Raw genomic sequence first — 19,469 nt, 5'->3', positions numbered from 1 at the left:
AACACATTTCCTGTCTTCTTTTGTTGTTGCTTAAAGTCAAAATTCTCTTTGCTGCTAATTTGAGGTTTGCCTCAGAATGGAAAACCTCAATACACCCTCTTCCTGTTCAGTTGTAGTGACTAAGCCTGACAGAACAGATAAGAACATACAACAATATAATATTTAAATTGCTGTATTCTTAGATTGTTTAGTTCTTAGAACTAGTTAAACTTTTGTACTTTTACTTAATTTAAGATCTGTATATGTTTAGTGTTTTGCACCTCCTTGCCACAGTAAATTCTGTGTTTGTATAACATACATGGCGAATAAACCTGATTCTGATTCTGAACAATGGTTGTGATGAATTGTGATCTTTAGTTATATTCACAAATCTATCACCCATTATTTAAGTTGTAAAGAAATTCTTTATAGGGTTTGATCTTTTATTCCCAAACCTGAAAGACTGGTACTGAAAGCACAAACATCACCAGCACATGTACGGGTTAAACACACAGAAAGTTTACAGAATATGTACACGTGTACAGAGATATGACTGCATTAGATACATACAATTTAAGACTGGCCATAAACAACCCTAACAAGGAAGTAACATCAGGGCAAAGGTTTGTGGTTATTTCAGCCAGCGCAGAAAATGGGGAAGCGCCTTAACATGTTTCAAACGACCGAGAGCCATTAGAGATTACCAGGAGGAGGACGTGTTAGGAAATTAAAAGTCAACACTAGTGAAATTAGGCAAACAATCGACTGGCACTTGCCAGACACGAAGGCTACTTTGGCGAGACACTGTTGCATTTATCAACAAAGTGTTGCTTATAGTTTCAATAGAAAATTGAGTTTCTAACTTCTATAAGAACAAAGTCCCATCCTGTGTTCTGATCTTGGAGGATTAGGTGTTACTGTCCACGATGGGCTCAGGCTACCTCCTGCTGTGCCTAGCTCTGGCTTCAGTGTGGGTAAGTGCTTCTCCCTTTCAAATATCATCAGATCATTCACTGGGAATACGATGGATAACTGCTAAGTGTTGAAAAGTTCAATCTTTGTAGAAGACCTACACTGCGCCAGTGTCGAGTTTAGCAATGAACAATATACATCTAAGTTCTTTTGGGCCAACAGATATTTATAAATATATATTATATATATATATATACATCCTGTATAAGACGTTTTATACACTCATATATATGTATATATATATATATATATATATATATATATATATATATATATATATATGTATATATATATATATATGTATATATACACACGTGTCTGTGTGTGTATGTGTTTCATTAAATTCCAAGCAGGGTTATTCTTCTGGGTTCATGTTGCAGTGTGCCAAGTGCTCTCCATGTCTCCCTCTAGACACTGAAATGTTGCTAGGAAGGGAGCTAAATTGATCAAAACTGGAATTAGTTTCATACATTTTTAGGCGTATCAGAATGATACTTTTTTGGTTTCCACATATTGTTAGAATATCCCCTTATTCCTATTCAGCCATTTGGCTACATGTCACCCTGAGCACAGCGAAGCTCTCAAACACAGACGTGTGGTGACTTTGCGTTAGGACGATAAACAAGGGAAGTATATTCAGCGGGCCCTGTTCGTCATGGTTTGTTACCAAAATAAAGACGTTTTATGTTGAGTACTGGGAAGGGTAATTCTGCATGAGTTGTCAGTTTCAGGCAGGGGAGTGCCTTGCTGGACATGGAAGGTTCCCAAAGTAAAAAGCTCCTTTTCTTTGATTATTTTTTGGAGCAAATCACACCCCAGTAATCTCAGCCCCAACCATAAACCTTAACTGTAAAACTAGTTTTATAATAAGGATGAATGGATGGTGTTACTGCTCCTATAGTTACACTGACATGTAGACATATAGAGATAACTTCCTTACTGACATAAGGTATTAATTACATTACTATACTTGGTAAAAGCAATCATTGTTTCCATACGTGTATTATTCAGGTCAAATCTGTGTTTAAATGAAATCTTGCCCATGGATCTGCTGTAGTATGCTGGTTGTTAAGTGGTTCCTCTTTTGATTCAGTGTTCATCTCTTTTTATGGTTTGGGTTTCGACACAACCAGATATTGAAACCCTGAATTAGAGTAAAAATAAGGATCTGATATACAGTATGATGAATAATCCTACATGTATAATACTAAAGTCCACACCAGTCAAAAAAAGTATGTTGAGTTTGAGATCTTTTTGTGTTTGTGAAAGACCCTCTCTGTTAATGTAACACGAACAACAAGGGCCGTCTTGCTCACATGAGGCTGAAATAAAAATATATTTTTCAAAAAATATGTCAATGTAGGATAAATGCGAAATATCCTACAACACAGAAGAAAGTATTTCATAAAGCAACATGGACAGTTTTTTTAACCATATAAGAATGACAATTATGAGGTGTAATCTCAGAGATTTGCCAGAGGGCTAAATCACATGGTTTCGCATAATGGTGCAGAAAAGAAGAAACAATGATTGCTTTTACCAAGCAAATGCAAGCTGTGTAGCAAGGAATATTTTGCTGATTCAGTCAAATTTCTTTAACATCATTAAACAAAACCACATAGTGTGTAGCAGTGACAATTACATCAGCAACATTAAGGCACACTTTGTCTATTACCATTAATTAGCATTCTTATCTTACCCTTGAGGGTTTAGGTTGGTTGAGGGGCAGTTCAATGGGCGCATGTGAAGCCCTCTGTGAGATTGCTTGTAAAAAGGGCTATACGAATACATTTTGATTTGATCAAACCCTTCATCATTTAGACATTCTTATTTACAACGAGAGCCTGGATAGTGCAGTGGTCCCTGCAGAGAACTGGGTTAGGGTCCTGGGGTTAGGGTTAGAGAGTAACTGCTCAATGTTTCTGCTTTCAGGGTCAAGGAAGTAATTCAACCCCATCACCGACCACGTTATCCACCCTAGCAACAACAACAGCAACAACAACAGCAACAGTAAGAGCAGCAAAAACAGCAGCAACAACAGCAGCAACAACAGCAACTCCACCAACTACCAGCACTGTGGCCCCCACCACCCCAACACCACGTAAGTCAACTATTGTTTGCTTCTAAACTGAATCATTCAGATGTTCGTCAGTGTGGATGTGTTTAAGGAAATAAATTACAACTGTTGTACTACATGTTTTATGGTTGGGCTTAGGGTTTGGTATATATTATATTAGGGTTAGGTGTATTATGGGTAAGGTGGATAACATTTGGATTAGGTTGGCTATATTAGGATTAGGTTAAAACAGTGGTGCATGATGTCAATAGTCCATACTAAATCACAGTCAATCTTTGAGGGGTAGGGTTGATTGTTATGTTGAATATATATTATTAGATTATAACTCAGATCCCCTGTGTTCTCCCAGTTCCCTCCAATGTGGCTGGTATCAATGTGACCGAACGCACTGAGACCAACATGACTCTGCAGTGGAACAGCGTGGAGAATTCTAAAGGTTATAATCTGAGTGTTGGCGACCAGCCAGAGGTGTTCATCCATCCTGACTCAGAAGGAACCAGCCACACATACACTGTCCTTTCCCTGTCTCCCGGCACCAGATACAATCTCACTCTCTTCACTGTGGGGGTGGACGATCAGAAAAGCTACGGATTCAATTTGTCTGCCAGCACTAGTAAGTGCCCTATAAATCTACATATCTGGTCTGTTACGTGAGAGATCGTTGAACTAGCATTTTGGATCATTCTTAGGCATATTCTACTAGGGCAAAGGTTGGGTGTATTATACAGTATTAATTAGTTGTATTATATTAGGGGATGTGTATTATATTGGGGTTGAGGTTTATTATATTACATGGGGAACTTTAGGAGGGGAAATGTTTTCAGGTATGGATTTCCTGGTCCTGTGATGTTGCTGTGTTTAGTATCAGACACTGCTGCTCAGTTCTGGTCTATTCATGGCTCACTGGACCATCTTTTTATGGTTCCATTCATGCAAACAGTTAACCATCGAAATGAGAGGTTGTTTGTCTCATTAATATTAAATATTAACTTGGTCCGCAACCCACAGACCCTTAAATATCAGTAGATCTGATAAGAAATGGTACGTTAAAGAAACTAGAAAAGTAAAAAAAAAAAAAACAGTCACTTTGAGACCAACATCTCTTTATCTATAGATGGTATATAAAATCTATACTTACTGGTATATAAAACATTACATTATCATGAATATATCATGACATTTTAAGGTGTCAATATATATGTGGAAACAGTGATGCAGAATGTCAAAAGCCCATAATAAATCATAATACACCTTTGAGGGTTCAGGTTGAATATGGTGTTTTGCTGTGTGTGGGCAGCTTGTGACATCTCCTGTCAAATACACAGTTCTAATACAACATGAGTTCCTAGATTATAACTCATCCTCAAGTTATCCCTGTGTTTTCTCAGTTCCCTCCAATGTGGCTGGTATCAATGTGACCGAACGCACTGAGACCAACATGACTCTGCAGTGGAACATCGTGGAGAATTCTAAAGGTTATAATCTGAGTGTTGGCGACCAGCCAGAGGTGTTCATCCCTCCTATCTCAGAAGGAACCAGCAAGACATACACTGTCCTTTCCCTGTTTCCCGGCACCAGATACAATCTCACTCTCTTCACTGTGGGGGTGGACGATCTGAGGAGCTACGGAACCAAGTTGTCTGCCAGCACTAGTAGGTGCCCTATAAATCTACATATCTGGTCTGTTACGTGAGAGATCGTTGAACTAGCATTTTGGATCATTCTTAGGCATATTCTACTAGGGCAAAGGTTGGGTGTATTATACAGTATTAATTAGTTGTATTATATTAGGGGATGTGTATTATATTGGGGTAGGTATATTATATGAGGGTTGAGGTTTATTATATTACATGGGGAACTTTAGGAGGGGAAATGTTTTCAGGTATGGATTTCCTGGTCCTGTGATGTTGCTGTGTTTAGTATCAGACACTGCTGCTCAGTTCTGGTCTATTCATGGCTCACTGGACCATCTTTTTATGGTTCCATTCATGCAAACAGTTAACCATCGAAATGATGTTGTTTGTCTCATTAATATTAAATATTAACTTGGTCCGCAACCCACAGACCCTTAAATATCAGTAGATCTGATAAGAAATGGTACGTTAAAGAAACTAGAAATGTAAAAAAAAAAACAGACAGTCACTTTGAGACCAACATCTCTTTATCTATAGATGGTATATAAAAGCTATACTTACTGGTATATAAAACATTACATTATCATGAATATATCATGACATTTTAAGGTGTCAATATATATGTGGAAACAGTGATGCAGAATGTCAAAAGCCCATAATAAATCATAATACACCTTTGAGGGTTCAGGTTGAATATGGTGTTTTGCTGTGTGTGGGCAGCTTGTGACATCTCCTGTCAAATACACAGTTCTAATACAACATGAGTTCCTAGATTATAACTCATCCTCAAGTTATCCCTGTGTTTTCTCAGTTCCCTCCAATGTGGCTGGTATCAATGTGACCGAACGCACTGAGACCAACATGACTCTGCAGTGGAACATCGTGGAGAATTCTAAAGGTTATAATCTGAGTGTTGGCGACCAGCCAGAGGTGTTCATCCCTCCTATCTCAGAAGGAACCAGCAAGACATACACTGTCCTTTCCCTGTTTCCCGGCACCAGATACAATCTCACTCTCTTCACTGTGGGGGTGGACGATCTGAGGAGCTACGGAACCAAGTTGTCTGCCAGCACTAGTAGGTGCCCTATAAATCTACATATCTGGTCTGTTACGTGAGAGATCGTTGAACTAGCATTTTGGATCATTCTTAGGCATATTCTACTAGGGCAAAGGTTGGGTGTATTATACAGTATTAATTAGTTGTATTATATTAGGGGATGTGTATTATATTGGGGTAGGTATATTATATGAGGGTTGAGGTTTATTATATTACATGGGGAACTTTAGGAGGGGAAATGTTTTCAGGTATGGATTTCCTGGTCCTGTGATGTTGCTGTGTTTAGTATCAGACACTGCTGCTCAGTTCTGGTCTATTCATGGCTCACTGGACCATCTTTTTATGGTTCCATTCATGCAAACAGTTAACCATCGAAATGATGTTGTTTGTCTCATTAATATTAAATATTAACTTGGTCCGCAACCCACAGACCCTTAAATATCAGTAGATCTGATAAGAAATGGTACGTTAAAGAAACTAGAAATGTAAAAAAAAAAAACAGACAGTCACTTTGAGACCAACATCTCTTTATCTATAGATGGTATATAAAAGCTATACTTACTGGTATATAAAACATTACATTATCATGAATATATCATGACATTTTAAGGTGTCAATATATATGTGGAAACAGTGATGCAGAATGTCAAAAGCCCATAATAAATCATAATACACCTTTGAGGGTTCAGGTTGAATATGGTGTTTTGCTGTGTGTGGGCAGCTTGTGACATCTCCTGTCAAATACACAGTTCTAATACAACATGAGTTCCTAGATTATAACTCATCCTCAAGTTATCCCTGTGTTTTCTCAGTTCCCTCCAATGTGGCTGGTATCAATGTGACCGAACGCACTGAGACCAACATGACTCTGCAGTGGAACATCGTGGAGAATTCTAAAGGTTATAATCTGAGTGTTGGCGACCAGCCAGAGGTGTTCATCCCTCCTATCTCAGAAGGAACCAGCAAGACATACACTGTCCTTTCCCTGTTTCCCGGCACCAGATACAATCTCACTCTCTTCACTGTGGGGGTGGACGATCTGAGGAGCTACGGAACCAAGTTGTCTGCCAGCACTAGTAGGTGCCCTATAAATCTACATATCTGGTCTGTTACGTGAGAGATCGTTGAACTAGCATTTTGGATCATTCTTAGGCATATTCTACTAGGGCAAAGGTTGGGTGTATTATACAGTATTAATTAGTTGTATTATATTAGGGGATGTGTATTATATTGGGGTAGGTATATTATATGAGGGTTGAGGTTTATTATATTACATGGGGAACTTTAGGAGGGGAAATGTTTTCAGGTATGGATTTCCTGGTCCTGTGATGTTGCTGTGTTTAGTATCAGACACTGCTGCTCAGTTCTGGTCTATTCATGGCTCACTGGACCATCTTTTTATGGTTCCATTCATGCAAACAGTTAACCATCGAAATGATGTTGTTTGTCTCATTAATATTAAATATTAACTTGGTCCGCAACCCACAGACCCTTAAATATCAGTAGATCTGATAAGAAATGGTACGTTAAAGAAACTAGAAATGTAAAAAAAAAAAACAGACAGTCACTTTGAGACCAACATCTCTTTATCTATAGATGGTATATAAAAGCTATACTTACTGGTATATAAAACATTACATTATCATGAATATATCATGACATTTTAAGGTGTCAATATATATGTGGAAACAGTGATGCAGAATGTCAAAAGCCCATAATAAATCATAATACACCTTTGAGGGTTCAGGTTGAATATGGTGTTTTGCTGTGTGTGGGCAGCTTGTGACATCTCCTGTCAAATACACAGTTCTAATACAACATGAGTTCCTAGATTATAACTCATCCTCAAGTTATCCCTGTGTTTTCTCAGTTCCCTCCAATGTGGCTGGTATCAATGTGACCGAACGCACTGAGACCAACATGACTCTGCAGTGGAACATCGTGGAGAATTCTAAAGGTTATAATCTGAGTGTTGGCGACCAGCCAGAGGTGTTCATCCCTCCTATCTCAGAAGGAACCAGCAAGACATACACTGTCCTTTCCCTGTTTCCCGGCACCAGATACAATCTCACTCTCTTCACTGTGGGGGTGGACGATCTGAGGAGCTACGGAACCAAGTTGTCTGCCAGCACTAGTAGGTGCCCTATAAATCTACATATCTGGTCTGTTACGTGAGAGATCGTTGAACTAGCATTTTGGATCATTCTTAGGCATATTCTACTAGGGCAAAGGTTGGGTGTATTATACAGTATTAATTAGTTGTATTATATTAGGGGATGTGTATTATATTGGGGTAGGTATATTATATGAGGGTTGAGGTTTATTATATTACATGGGGAACTTTAGGAGGGGAAATGTTTTCAGGTATGGATTTCCTGGTCCTGTGATGTTGCTGTGTTTAGTATCAGACACTGCTGCTCAGTTCTGGTCTATTCATGGCTCACTGGACCATCATTTTATGGTTCCATTCATGCAAACAGTTAACCATCGAAATGATGTTGTTTGTCTCATTAATATTAAATATTAACTTGGTCCGCAACCCACAGACCCTTAAATATCAGTAGATCTGATAAGAAATGGTACGTTAAAGAAACTAGAAATGTAAAAAAAAAAAACAGACAGTCACTTTGAGACCAACATCTCTTTATCTATAGATGGTATATAAAAGCTATACTTACCGGTATATAAAACTTTACATTATCATGAATATATCATAACATTTTAAGGTATCAATATATATGTGGAAACAGTGATGCAGAATGTCAACAGCCCATAATAAATCATAATACACCTTTGAGGGTTCAGGTTGAATATGGTGTTTTGCTGTGTGTGGGCAGCTTGTGACATCTCCTGTCAAATACACAGTTCTAATACAACATGAGTTCCTAGATTATAACTCATCCTCAAGTTATCCCTGTGTTTTCTCAGTTCCCTCCAATGTGGCTGGTATCAATGTGACCGAACGCACTGAGACCAACATGACTCTGCAGTGGAACATCGTGGAGAATTCTAAAGGTTATAATCTGAGTGTTGGCGACCAGCCAGAGGTGTTCATCCCTCCTATCTCAGAAGGAACCAGCAAGACATACACTGTCCTTTCCCTGTTTCCCGGCACCAGATACAATCTCACTCTCTTCACTGTGGGGGTGGACGATCTGAGGAGCTACGGAACCAAGTTGTCTGCCAGCACTAGTAGGTGCCCTATAAATCTACATATCTGGTCTGTTACGTGAGAGGGTGTAACATGGTGGGATGGTCAGGGTGTAACATGGTGGGAGGGTCAGGGTGTAACATGGTGGGCTGGTCAGGGTGTAACATGGTGGGATGGTCAGGGTGTAACATGGTGGGGTGGTCAGGGTGTAACATGGTGGGATGGTCAGGGTGTAACATGGTGGGATGGTCAGGGTGTAACATGGTGGGCTGGTCAGGGTGTAACATGGTGGGAGGGTCAGGGTGTAACATGGTGGGATGGTCAGGGTGTAACATGGTGGGAGGGTCAGGGTGTAACATGGTGGGCTGGTCAGGGTGTAACATGGTGGGAGGGTCAGGGTGTAACATGGTGGGCTGGTCAGGGTGTAACATGGTGGGAGGGTCAGGGTGTAACATGGTGGGAGGGTCAGGGTGTAACATGGTGGGCTGGTCAGGGTGTAACATGGTGGGAGGGTCAGGGTGTAACATGGTGGGAGGGTCAGGGTGTAACATGGTGGGCTGGTCAGGGTGTAACATGGTGGGAGGGTCAGGGTGTAACATGGTGGGAGGGTCAGGGTGTAACATGGTGGGCTGGTCAGGGTGTAACATGGTGGGATGGTCAGGGTGTAACATGGTGGGATGGTCAGGGTGTAACATGGTGGGAGGGTCAGGGTGTAACATGGTGGGAGGGTCAGGGTGTAACATGGTGGGCTGGTCAGGGTGTAACATGGTGGGAGGGTCAGGGTGTAACATGGTGGGAGGGTCAGGGTGTATGGATGTCTAACAGCCAGCTCTGTTACTGTGACCCATCTCCTCCAGTGTGGCTGAAGTTCGGGGCTCCGCCCACACAGCTTGTTTGGGTGTTGGGGATTATGTCTTTACAACTTAAATATTTAGAAACAACAGTTCAAAGTGACCAGTTCGTCAAGCGTCAAGTTATCTGACATGCTGATGATTTGTCTCCTGTTCGTCACAGCTCCCGTCAACGTAGCAGGTGGGATCCAGGTGACGGGTCGCTCCGAGACCACCCTCACTCTGCAGTGGATCCCAGTAGCTGGCATCTCTGGTTACACACTGCTGATAAATAACGATCAGATTGACATCCCAGCCGTCAAGAAGTCAGCTCACGCTGCTGCTGCTGTGGAGGAGCGGCGGACACACGAGGTCACTGATCTCACCCCCGGCACGGAATACAACCTCACCTTCTTCAGCGTGTTCGAAGGGGTCCGAAGTAGCGGAATAAATAACTTCACAGTCACAAGTAAATCTTCTTTTTATAATTGTTGTTTTATAGCAAATATGTTTTTTTGTGTGTGTTTAAAGTTTTGCCTAGACGTTAAACTTGCTTGGATACCTCTCAAATATATACCAGGAAACATAATTTAACATTCATTGATTCTACTATGCACCAGTAACAAGATACCTCTTCTTGACTGCAGAGATGAACTGCCCTGCCTCAGACTGGAAAGTGTCCAACACGTCCATCAAGGCTGAGCTCCAGGGTTCATTCACTAAAGCAACAGCAAACAACAGCTATGGAGAGCACACCAGCGTGGGCGGAGCTCAGGTGTCGTTCACAGGCCTGTATCCCGGCTCGAGCTACAGAGTGGTCCTCATCTACGAGCGGGAGGGCAGGGTCGACACACAGTGTGAACATCATCTGACTCTGGGTGAGTTACTCGACCCGACGCCACACACACACAGCAGTGTGGTCAGTGGATTAGGACATTTTATTTAAATATGTAAATATTTTATGAGGCTGCGGTGTGTCGCATGTGTGTGAAGCATTTTCCTGAGTAAACCCAAACAAAACAGTGGCTGTATCCTAGGGGTGGGTGTAGCATTTCAGTGGTTCCAACATTTGACTGCAGATGAAGCGATCAAATGTCCAACCCTCTCCTTCCCTTTTGCACTATATATCACTATGGGTAAAAGCTGCTGTTAACAGTATACATTCTTCTTAGACACATCCACTGCTGACTCATTTCTGTCACAGTCTGCAAAAAAATAAAAAAAATAAATCAAATTGTATTTTCTCACGCCATCTATTTCTGTGTTTCCTCTTGTGTTTCGTAGTTCCTCCAGACTTGTCCAAGTGGCGGTGTGACTACGCCGCGGGCGGCTACGCCCTCTCCCTGACCTGGGCAGTTGACCGTGGGGAGTGGACAGCTGCAGAGGCCAACCTGACAGGGAGTGCTCCACAGAAATTGATGGGCCCGAATGTGTCGTACACCCAGATCTCTGGCCTGCAGCCTGCCAAGACCTACAGCATCTCTCTGGCTGTCCTCTCTGGGGACCTGAGGAGTAACCCTGTGGTCATCAGCTGTGGGACTGACCCTCGGGGTGAGAGCCATCCTAATGAGGACAACTTTTAAACATTAGTGCTGCTTCCCATCCCGTGTGTGATGTTGGAGCTGGACTGACTGCAGCTGTGTGTTCCTGTGCAGGTGTCATAGGAGGGTCCATCACTGCAGTGATACTGCTCATCCTCCTGGCCGGTCTGGCCGTCTTCATTCTGCGACGGAAACCTGAGCTACTCAAGTGGGTTGATCACGTTTGGAAGGGTTCATTTAACACCAGGGGTGTTTATCGAAGTTGATATCATAAGAGTGGATTTATTTAACCCTTGTGTTATCTTCGGGTCATTCTGACCCATCAGTCATTGTGACCCACCGTCGTATTGCGACAGATTTACCGCATACAAAGACAAAGTGAAGCATTTTCTTTTAACCGTTGGGCTGTCTCAGACCCCCCACATTGCAAAGGTTAAAAGAAAATTATTTTAATTTGTTTTTGTATTGGGTAAAATTGGGTAAACACAACGATGGTTCGTTATGAACCTTTGGGTCATGTGACCCGAAGGCAGCACGAGGGTTAAACATTCCAGTAGAAAAACACTTGTGGTGATAAATTAACACTTTGCTGGTTTGCTGTTGCTCAATTTGCTGGGAACAATCACCAAAGACAAAACCTTGTTTGTCTTTGTCCTCCTCTTACAGACCTGTATCGTTCAGCCACTCCAAAATATCTGCCAACCAGATGAAGTATGTATATATCGACCATCTTGTATTTACAACCTTGTTCATGTCGGCTGTCCGGCCAGGTCACATGAACTGTTGATTGTCTCTCTAGAGCGATTCCAACCAGGAAGTTCCCAGAACACTACCACCAACTGTGTGTCGACCAGAACCGAGGTTTCAGTGAGGAATACGAGGTATTGTAACAAGGACAAACAGCCCTGTCGCACCTTGACCCAGGAGGGGAACTCTCAGGGGGAGGGGCACGACCCCCTGAGAGAAACACGATTTGACCTGCGACCTCTTGATCTGCACACCTTCCCTGAAGCTGCTGTTCTGTGTGTGTGCGCTCTGTCCATCACTGCGTGGCAGCTGCTCTCAGCAGTCTTGAAGAAGCACCTTCCTGTGTTGTGGTCTGTGTAGGACTTTGCTCCGGTGGGAACGGAACAGTCTCGCAGAGCAGCGCTGGACCCCGAGGTGAAGGACAAGAACCGCTTCACCAATGTGCTGCCATGTAAGTGGGCTCACCGCTGGGAGCTACGGGCCTCCAGCCCTCACTGGGGGTCTGTTGTGGTTCAGTAGAGTGAGTCTGTGTGTCTGTTCCCCAGATGACTGGTCCAGAGTGAAGCTATCCGTCATCTACCCTGACAGAACCTCTGAATATATCAACGCCAGCTACATGCCTGTGAGGATTTAATTTATTTTACCTTCATTTTACCAGGAAAGTTCATAACATAAGAAGAACATATTCTTATTTTACTGTACAGTAACAGCCTTCTTCTTAAGACTTCTTGATCCTGCCCCTGTCGGCAGAGTAGCCCTCCTGAGATGACAGGATCTCCTGTAGGTGTTTACTCAAGGTGTGGCACGTGGGTCCAGCAGATAGAGGCTTAATGAGGCCATGAGGCCTGATAGAATGTTGTGCAATAACCACGTGGGTAAGGTGAGTCTGACATCTGTTTCTCCCTCTCTCCCCTCCCTCCCTCCCTCCCTCCCTCCCTCCCTCTCCTTCTCTCTCTCCCCTCCCTCCCTCTCCTTCTCTCCTCTCTCTCCCCTCCTTCTCTCTCTCCCCTCACTCTCCCTCTCTCTCCTTCTCTCTCTCCCCTCACTCTCCCCTCCCTCTCCCTCCCCTCTTCTCTCTGTCAGGGCTATGGCAGTAGCAAGCAGTACATCGCGGCTCAGGGGCCTTTGCCCTCCACCGTAAATGACTTCTGGAGAATGATCTGGGAGCAGAGGGTGAGGGGTGTAGTCATGGTGACCAACTGCGTCGAAGGAGGGCGGGTGAGTGTTTGACTATCAGGGAAAATTCCGACACCATTTATTTTGGATACTATCTGTCTGTTTGGATGATTGTGTGAGGAGCTCTAAAGTGACACCCCAGTGTGTGCAGGGTAAGTGTGAGCAGTACTGGCCCGTGGACAGCGCCCCTTGCCTGTACGGAGACCTGCTGGTCACCATCACATCACAGCACAGAGACTCAGACTGGACACTGAGGGAGTTTCGGGTGAAAAACGTAAGCGAAATCTCCTCAGATATATTTCAATTAATTCAACAAATGCTGTCATTTCATCCTACACTAACAGTCAGGGGACTGACCCTAGATGTAGACAGCCTAGAGTCAGGGTACCAGTGTTCACCCCCTGCCTCTCCGCCCTGCAGGAGAGCTCGGCAGAGGAGCGCAGCGTGAAGCATTTCCACTTCACCTCCTGGCCCGACCACGGGGTTCCCCAGAGCACCACTGCCCTCATCCAGTTCAGGCAGCTGGTCCGCCAGCACATCGAGGGACCCGGGGCCGGTGCGGGCCCCACAGTGGTGCACTGCAGGTACTGCAGCCCCACACAGACTCAGGCATTTCTGTCATTTCTGTTTTTGTTATCAGTGACTGGACCAATGAGATTTAAAAAATTAGGAACATTTTGTGTGTTTTCATTTTGTAGTTGTCGATTACAAAAAGTGGATAAAGGGAATTGTACATCTTTTAGTCTTGTTGGTAGTGTATGTGACTGTGTACCTGTGTGTGTCTGTGTGTGTCTGTGTGTGTGTGTCAGTGCTGGTGTGGGTAGAACTGGCACGCTGATCGCCCTGGACGTCACCCTGCAGCAGATGGAGAGGGAGAGGGCTGTGGGCATCGCCGCCTTCGTACACAAGATGAGGCAGAGCCGACCCCTCATGGTCCAGACAGAGGTAGGAGGAGAGGAGGGAGGGAGGGAGGGAGGGAGGGAGGAGAGGAGGGAGGGAGGGAGGGGAGGAGAGGAGAGGAGAGGAGAGGAGAGGAGAGGGGAGGGGAGGGGAGGGGAGGGGAGGTAGGAAAGAGGAGAGGGAAGGAGTAGGGAAAGTAGGATAGAAAGGAGGAAAGTCCTGTTACTACTGATCCCAAAGGGTCACTAATGCCCTTCTCAGAGTGTGCTGTGTTACCATGATCTGGTTTTCCCTCTTGCAGAGCCAGTACGTCTACCTGCACCAGTGCATCATGGACTCTCTAGAACCCAAGACGGCGCCATCAGAGAATATGTACGAGAACTCTGACATGATCTACGCTAACGCAACTGCACTGAGAGAATTCCAGAAATCCAATTCAAGCGTCTGAAAGTGACAGTCTGTAAGCTTACAGGAAAATGTAAATATAACACATTTACAGATGTACATAGACCTGTTAAGTACTCAGCCATGTTATACTCCCATCCTAGTTTACTCTGAGGAATTCCGGGTACTGGGGGAGAGTATCACTGCTCTTGTATTTGTTATTATTTTGAAGCGCACTACAAAGCTGCCTGATGTTTATTTTATCTGCACTCAAAAGGAAATACACACATTTTTAATTTTCTAAATGTTGGATTAAATTTAAAGTAATATATGGAATGTATGGATGTTGTAACACAATAAAAGTACGTTTTCCAAAACCTTATTATTATTGTTTTTTTACTTTTCCAATAATTTTCTTCATCTTAACTGGACAAGATTCGCAAACTGCCTGTATGCGTGCAAGACATGGCCTGCACCTGTGATGTCATCCTACATTTCCCTCCCTGTACCTTCATGGACGAGTTCATGCTGAAGCATTTCATACCGTCGCTCCAGAGACAGAGAAATATCCAGCAATTATGTCGTCTCTGGCCTTTGCCATCTCGAGGGGCAGCTCTATGGACAAGTCCCGGAACTGCGCTCCCGGGTGCATGGTCTCCAAGTTCTCCCCCGGTTCCACTACAGACGGGACGGAAAATTTCTTGGCAATGTTGTGCAGAACGCAGCAGGCGTTCATGACGTCACCCTTCTTATCCAGGCCGTCCTGCTGCGCGTAACCGAAGAACTTGAGACACAGGAAGCGCTTCTTCAGCGACGTGATCGTTTCCTGCATCATTCGGAGAACCTTGGCGTGCGCGGAGTTGAAGCGCTTTTCCGGCTCGCTGTTCGCGGGAGACACGGGCGTCAGGAGATGACAGCCCTGCGTGTAACCGGAACCCGCTCCGTGAGGAAAAGCACAGACAGCTGTGGTTAACAACAGATATTTTGTTCACGGACAACACGAATATTCGGCCAAGACTCAAATACTCAAACTGAACACATCTCAGTCAAAAAACAAAGGACTTGTACTGTTTCTGTTCCCATCCCCGTCCAATTATATTACCCCCCCCCCCCCCAACAGCCTTTTGATAAACCTGCAATAAGGCCTACACATGACTAACATGACAACCAAATCGCTGGTGTTATCGGTGGTCGTTGTATAGGGCCGCCTACGGATTAGAACTTGCACACAGCGCTTTGGGATAGCGTCCTTTTCAAGACATACCTTTATTAACTAATGTGGAAGTAAACTAGATGGGGTGTTTGTTTACCTATAATCCAGTTGGTTCCATGTACGCCTCGCTTAAATTGAGATCCTATAACAGAGGTGTTCCAGATGTTTTGCTGAGGAGTGCTGCCTACACAACATTCTTCCACACTCAAAATATTTCCTTCACAGTCGCAGATGATTTGGATCATGACTGATAAGAAACCCAGAGTATTCCGAAAGAGCTCGGGCTGGAGATGAGCCGGTCTCACCCTCGCGTGCAGACAAGCCACGACACCCAACACGTTCGGCATCCCGCAGAAGTTCTTTATGTCATTAGCGACGTTGGCTCTCGAGTCACGAGTCCTCGGGAAAGTGACAAAATCACTGACCATACCGGACAACACCTTTGAAACGATATAAATGACTTCTGGCGTTTCTAAGGGATTTAATCCGACTTTATTTTGGACTTTCGTTGATACAATTCCGTTAGCATAGTAGTCCAACGCGGTCATCACCATTCCGCAAGGAGAATGACTGGTCTGTTTGGTATCATGTGTTTTTGTCATCTGGTGACTTACATAGTCTGTAATAAAATTGATGCATGGTCGAGTAAGGTGAAACATTTGAAACAGTTCCTCATCTTCAAAATCATCAAAGTAGTTTTCAGGCTTTGTTTCCGAACTGTTGTCCCCACAGAGTTCTTCCTGAACAGCTAACCAAACCGCTGGGGCAAAAGCCATGTTTTTGTTATGCTAACCTCCACCAGTAAATTGAGGGATAAAAATGTTAAGACTAAACAAGCCCCTCCAATATAAAATAAGACAAAAATATGGGAAAGGAAACGTTAATGAAATAATTTCTAAACCATGTTTTCCAATCGTCTCAGTGCGTTTCAAAAATAGGCTCGTGTGAAACACATCGTACTAAAAGACAGATTTTTGACCATACAAAACACAAATATTTGACATTGTATTTATATCAATATGCGTAATAAATATGTTATATTTATTATAAACATGAATTAAAATAAATAAATTCAAAATGTAGCCTAACTATCGGAGACCGTATAACTATCTTCGTCTGGCTGCCGTCTTCACCAACTCGTGTTTCCATCCGGAATTTGTAATTGACGGACAACATGATCTTACGTATATCCGTCAAGTCGTCCTCTACTTAGTTTTCTGTGTATTTACTTGCTAGCATGGTTTGAGAATTGTTTAAATGTCTGGCTGAAATATTTAAATACACAAATATACAAGGGATACCTATCTATACAGGCTACAGTAGCAAAATGACATCAAGGGGCACTCCGAGTCGATTCCTAAAAAGCGTTCTGCAAAACGGTGTGGGTCGGTATGTCTGTCAGTTGAAACGCATCTCTCTCGTCTTCTCCAAGAATGCACAAAGTTCTCTGGGTGTCAGGTAAGTGATCCTCTACTAATGTATTCCAGTCACAAACATGTATTCATTTCGCAGATTGTCTTTTTGTCATCAATAGTTAGCCTACTTTGCTAGTTGTATTTCGTTAGCAGGCCTCTAGGTCGGTCTCAATCATTCAGACGATTCTGGCGGTTGATAACTAATGAAACACAATCGTATCCAGAGATGGCAAAAGTACACACATCCATTATGTGTGTAATAAGTGTAATTAGATTGTAAGAAAGTGTAAAAACAGTAACAACAGTGTAATAACAACATAATAACAGTATAACAACAACAACAACATAACAGTATAATAGCAACAACATAAGAACAGTGTAATAACATCTTAATAGCAGTATAATAACAACATAATAACAGTGCAATAACATCGTAACAACAGTTTAATAAGAACAGTGTAGCAACAATGTAAGTGTAACAACAGTGTAATCACAGTGTAGACACAGTGTAATCACAGTGTAATGATAGTGTGATATCAGTGTAACAACAGTCTCTGATCGTATCCACAGGAACTTTATCGAAGACGGAGTCGTGGACTATGCTAAAAAGAATCCCGGAACAGTTGTGTACATATCTCCAACATCTTGCCGGATTCCCAAAATTGTGGCTGAATACTGTAAGTGTTGTGCATAATTTGACATGATATGTTGGTACGTTGGCTTGGATTAAGAATGTAGAATTAGTGCTTATTTGAGGCATCTCTAGACGTGTCTAATGGTTTGAAAGAGTTACATAGACCAGTGTTTCCCAACCTTTTTTCAGTCATGGCACCCTTAGAAAAGTCTCAACATTTTGTGGCACCCCCACCCTGAGCTGAGCGTGCCCACTAAGTCAGTCAACTCATCCAGCTGCAAGGAAAATTAGTTGAAGGACTTTTACACGGCACCCCTGCTCTCGTCAGACGGCACCCCAGGGTGCCGCGGCACCCCGGTTATGAAACACTGACATAGGCTACATATATGTATTGCAGTGCTCTTAAAAGTAGGTAGGGGGCAATGAAGTACAATTATTCATCATACCCTGTGCCAGTAGTTGATTTGGGAATTTTGTCCAAAGAAAAATTATTCTTACACAACGGAGCTGTAGAGTGTGTTATGTAGGGTGTGTGGGTGTGGGTGTGTGTGTGGATGTGGGTGTGTGGATGTGTGGGTGGGTGTGTGGGTGTGGGGGTGTGGGTGTGGGTGTGTGGGTGTGGGTGTGGGGGTGTGGGTGTGTGGGTGTGGGGGTCTTGTTACATGATGTTTTAACAAAATATTATAGATGTTACAAGAATCTTGACAGGACAGATGTTTCTCTGCTCTCTCAGTGAACGGCGCCGTGCGGGAGGAGACCATCACCTGCAAGACGTCGGAGCAGCTTTCAGAGCTGGTGACCAAACTGGCCAATCAGTCAGGCCTGGACATCATCCGCATCCGAAAGCCCATCCACACAGACAGCCCCAGCATCCAGGGCCAGTGGCACCCCTTCACCAACAGGCCACCCAACAGGGGCCCCGTGGGGCCACCCAACAGGGGCCCCGTGGGGCCACCCAACAGGGGCCCCGTGGGGCCACCCAACAGGGGCCCCGTGGGGCCACCCAACAGGGGCCCCGTGGGGCCACAGAAACAGCAGACCAACTGAAAACACAACTGAGAACTTACACCAGCAGTCACTCACAGTTTTGTTTGTAACAGAAACATTTCCCCCACAGGACTGTGCAGAACAAATCCGTCTTTTTGTTTTCTGATCGACCGAATGCCTGCCTTGAATACCTTCAGTACAGATGGATCTAAACATAGTGATGGACCGATGATTCTGGAACGGTGTTATTTGGTCATGAGCTTGCCAGCTGTTGAATGTGGGTTTAGAGATGTTAAAATGTGTCTGTGATAGTCAGCCTGTGTGAGTTGTAACCTGGGTTCATGGAATAAAAATGTATGTTTATAAAATCACAACTGCTGAACTGTTCTGATAACAGTTTAAGGGTGTGGCAGACATTGACAATTTGTCTGGTTCTCCCTGATAGATGGGTTCCAAGTGGAGCGTTACACTGGACACAGGAAGTGCTATCATTCTGAGGATAACACTCAAAAAACGGTTTTGAGATGTGAGGAGTACAATCAGCAGAGATTGAAGCAACACTAGCCTGATGTTCATCTGTCTCCAGGGACAAACCCCCCACACACAAAGTATCACTTCTTGGAATAACTGCTAAATCGTAAAGAAATGTCACCACAGAGTGTACAAAACAGTCTTACTGGTTGAGCAATCAGACATCTACCGTAGGATACAGTATAAACTTGTTTCCTCTTTAGTGTAATTTCTGGAGTTCAACCGCTAGATTAAAAAGCTA

General features: G+C 43.5%; 3 protein-coding genes across 4 annotated transcripts; 2 read left to right on the top strand and 1 right to left on the bottom strand.

Annotated features, from left to right (window-relative positions):
• Nucleotides 1-678: 678 nt before the first annotated feature.
• LOC134030827 (receptor-type tyrosine-protein phosphatase H-like) lies at nt 679-14,541 on the top strand. The gene is made up of 21 exons (XM_062474183.1): nt 679-953; nt 2,884-3,052; nt 3,378-3,641; nt 4,417-4,680; nt 5,474-5,737; nt 6,532-6,795; nt 7,590-7,853; nt 8,648-8,911; nt 9,885-10,169; nt 10,348-10,578; nt 10,985-11,251; nt 11,356-11,449; nt 11,908-11,952; nt 12,041-12,122; nt 12,349-12,439; nt 12,534-12,610; nt 13,072-13,206; nt 13,316-13,438; nt 13,585-13,748; nt 13,974-14,109; nt 14,366-14,541. The coding sequence occupies exons 1-21, from the start codon at nt 906-908 to the stop codon at nt 14,510-14,512; spliced, it is 3,678 nt and encodes a 1,225-aa protein (XP_062330167.1). The 5' UTR covers nt 679-905; the 3' UTR covers nt 14,513-14,541.
• Nucleotides 14,542-14,688: 147 nt separating this feature from the next.
• Nucleotides 14,689-16,591, bottom strand: si:dkey-197c15.6 (putative nuclease HARBI1). Its single transcript, XM_062474254.1, has 2 exons — nt 15,759-16,591; nt 14,689-15,387 (listed from the first exon to the last, which is right to left on the bottom strand). The coding sequence occupies exons 1-2, from the start codon at nt 16,435-16,437 to the stop codon at nt 14,987-14,989; spliced, it is 1,080 nt and encodes a 359-aa protein (XP_062330238.1). The 5' UTR covers nt 16,438-16,591; the 3' UTR covers nt 14,689-14,986.
• Nucleotides 16,592-16,818: 227 nt separating this feature from the next.
• mrpl43 (mitochondrial ribosomal protein L43) lies at nt 16,819-19,071 on the top strand. 2 transcript variants are annotated; one of them, XM_062474276.1, is made up of 4 exons: nt 16,819-17,119; nt 17,647-17,753; nt 18,444-18,612; nt 18,697-19,071. In XM_062474276.1, the coding sequence occupies exons 1-4, from the start codon at nt 16,989-16,991 to the stop codon at nt 18,755-18,757; spliced, it is 468 nt and encodes a 155-aa protein (XP_062330260.1). In that variant the 5' UTR covers nt 16,819-16,988; the 3' UTR covers nt 18,758-19,071. The 2 variants fall into 2 exon arrangements, with proteins under 2 accessions (XP_062330260.1, XP_062330259.1); XM_062474275.1 differs by having other exon boundaries at nt 18,444-18,641; nt 18,738-19,071.
• Nucleotides 19,072-19,469: the final 398 nt, after the last annotated feature.

This window comes from Osmerus eperlanus, chromosome 12 (assembly GCF_963692335.1).
Source record: "Osmerus eperlanus chromosome 12, fOsmEpe2.1, whole genome shotgun sequence".
Classification (NCBI taxonomy): domain Eukaryota; kingdom Metazoa; phylum Chordata; class Actinopteri; order Osmeriformes; family Osmeridae; genus Osmerus; species Osmerus eperlanus.
The sequence above is the reverse complement of the archived record's forward strand: the minus strand, read 5'-3'. Positions and strand labels throughout refer to the sequence as shown.

Bases quoted from the DNA above. Each gene is read 5' to 3' on its own strand.
- LOC134030827 (XM_062474183.1), top strand. From the start codon at position 906: ATGGGCTCAGGCTACCTCCTGCTGTGCCTAGCTCTGGCTTCAGTGTGG. The intron at 3,642-4,416 runs GTAAGTGCCCTA...GTGTTTTCTCAG, and splicing joins CAATTTGTCTGCCAGCACTA to TTCCCTCCAATGTGGCTGGT. The intron at 13,207-13,315 runs GTGAGTGTTTGA...CAGTGTGTGCAG, and splicing joins ACTGCGTCGAAGGAGGGCGG to GGTAAGTGTGAGCAGTACTG.
- si:dkey-197c15.6 (XM_062474254.1), bottom strand. From the start codon at position 16,437: ATGGCTTTTGCCCCAGCGGTTTGGTTAGCTGTTCAGGAAGAACTCTGT. The intron at 15,388-15,758 runs GTAAACAAACAC...TTCCTCACGGAG, and splicing joins TGGAACCAACTGGATTATAG to CGGGTTCCGGTTACACGCAG.
- mrpl43 (XM_062474276.1), top strand. From the start codon at position 16,989: ATGACATCAAGGGGCACTCCGAGTCGATTCCTAAAAAGCGTTCTGCAA. The intron at 17,120-17,646 runs GTAAGTGATCCT...TCGTATCCACAG, and splicing joins CAAAGTTCTCTGGGTGTCAG to GAACTTTATCGAAGACGGAG. The intron at 18,613-18,696 runs GCCACCCAACAG...GCCACCCAACAG, and splicing joins TGGCACCCCTTCACCAACAG to GGGCCCCGTGGGGCCACCCA.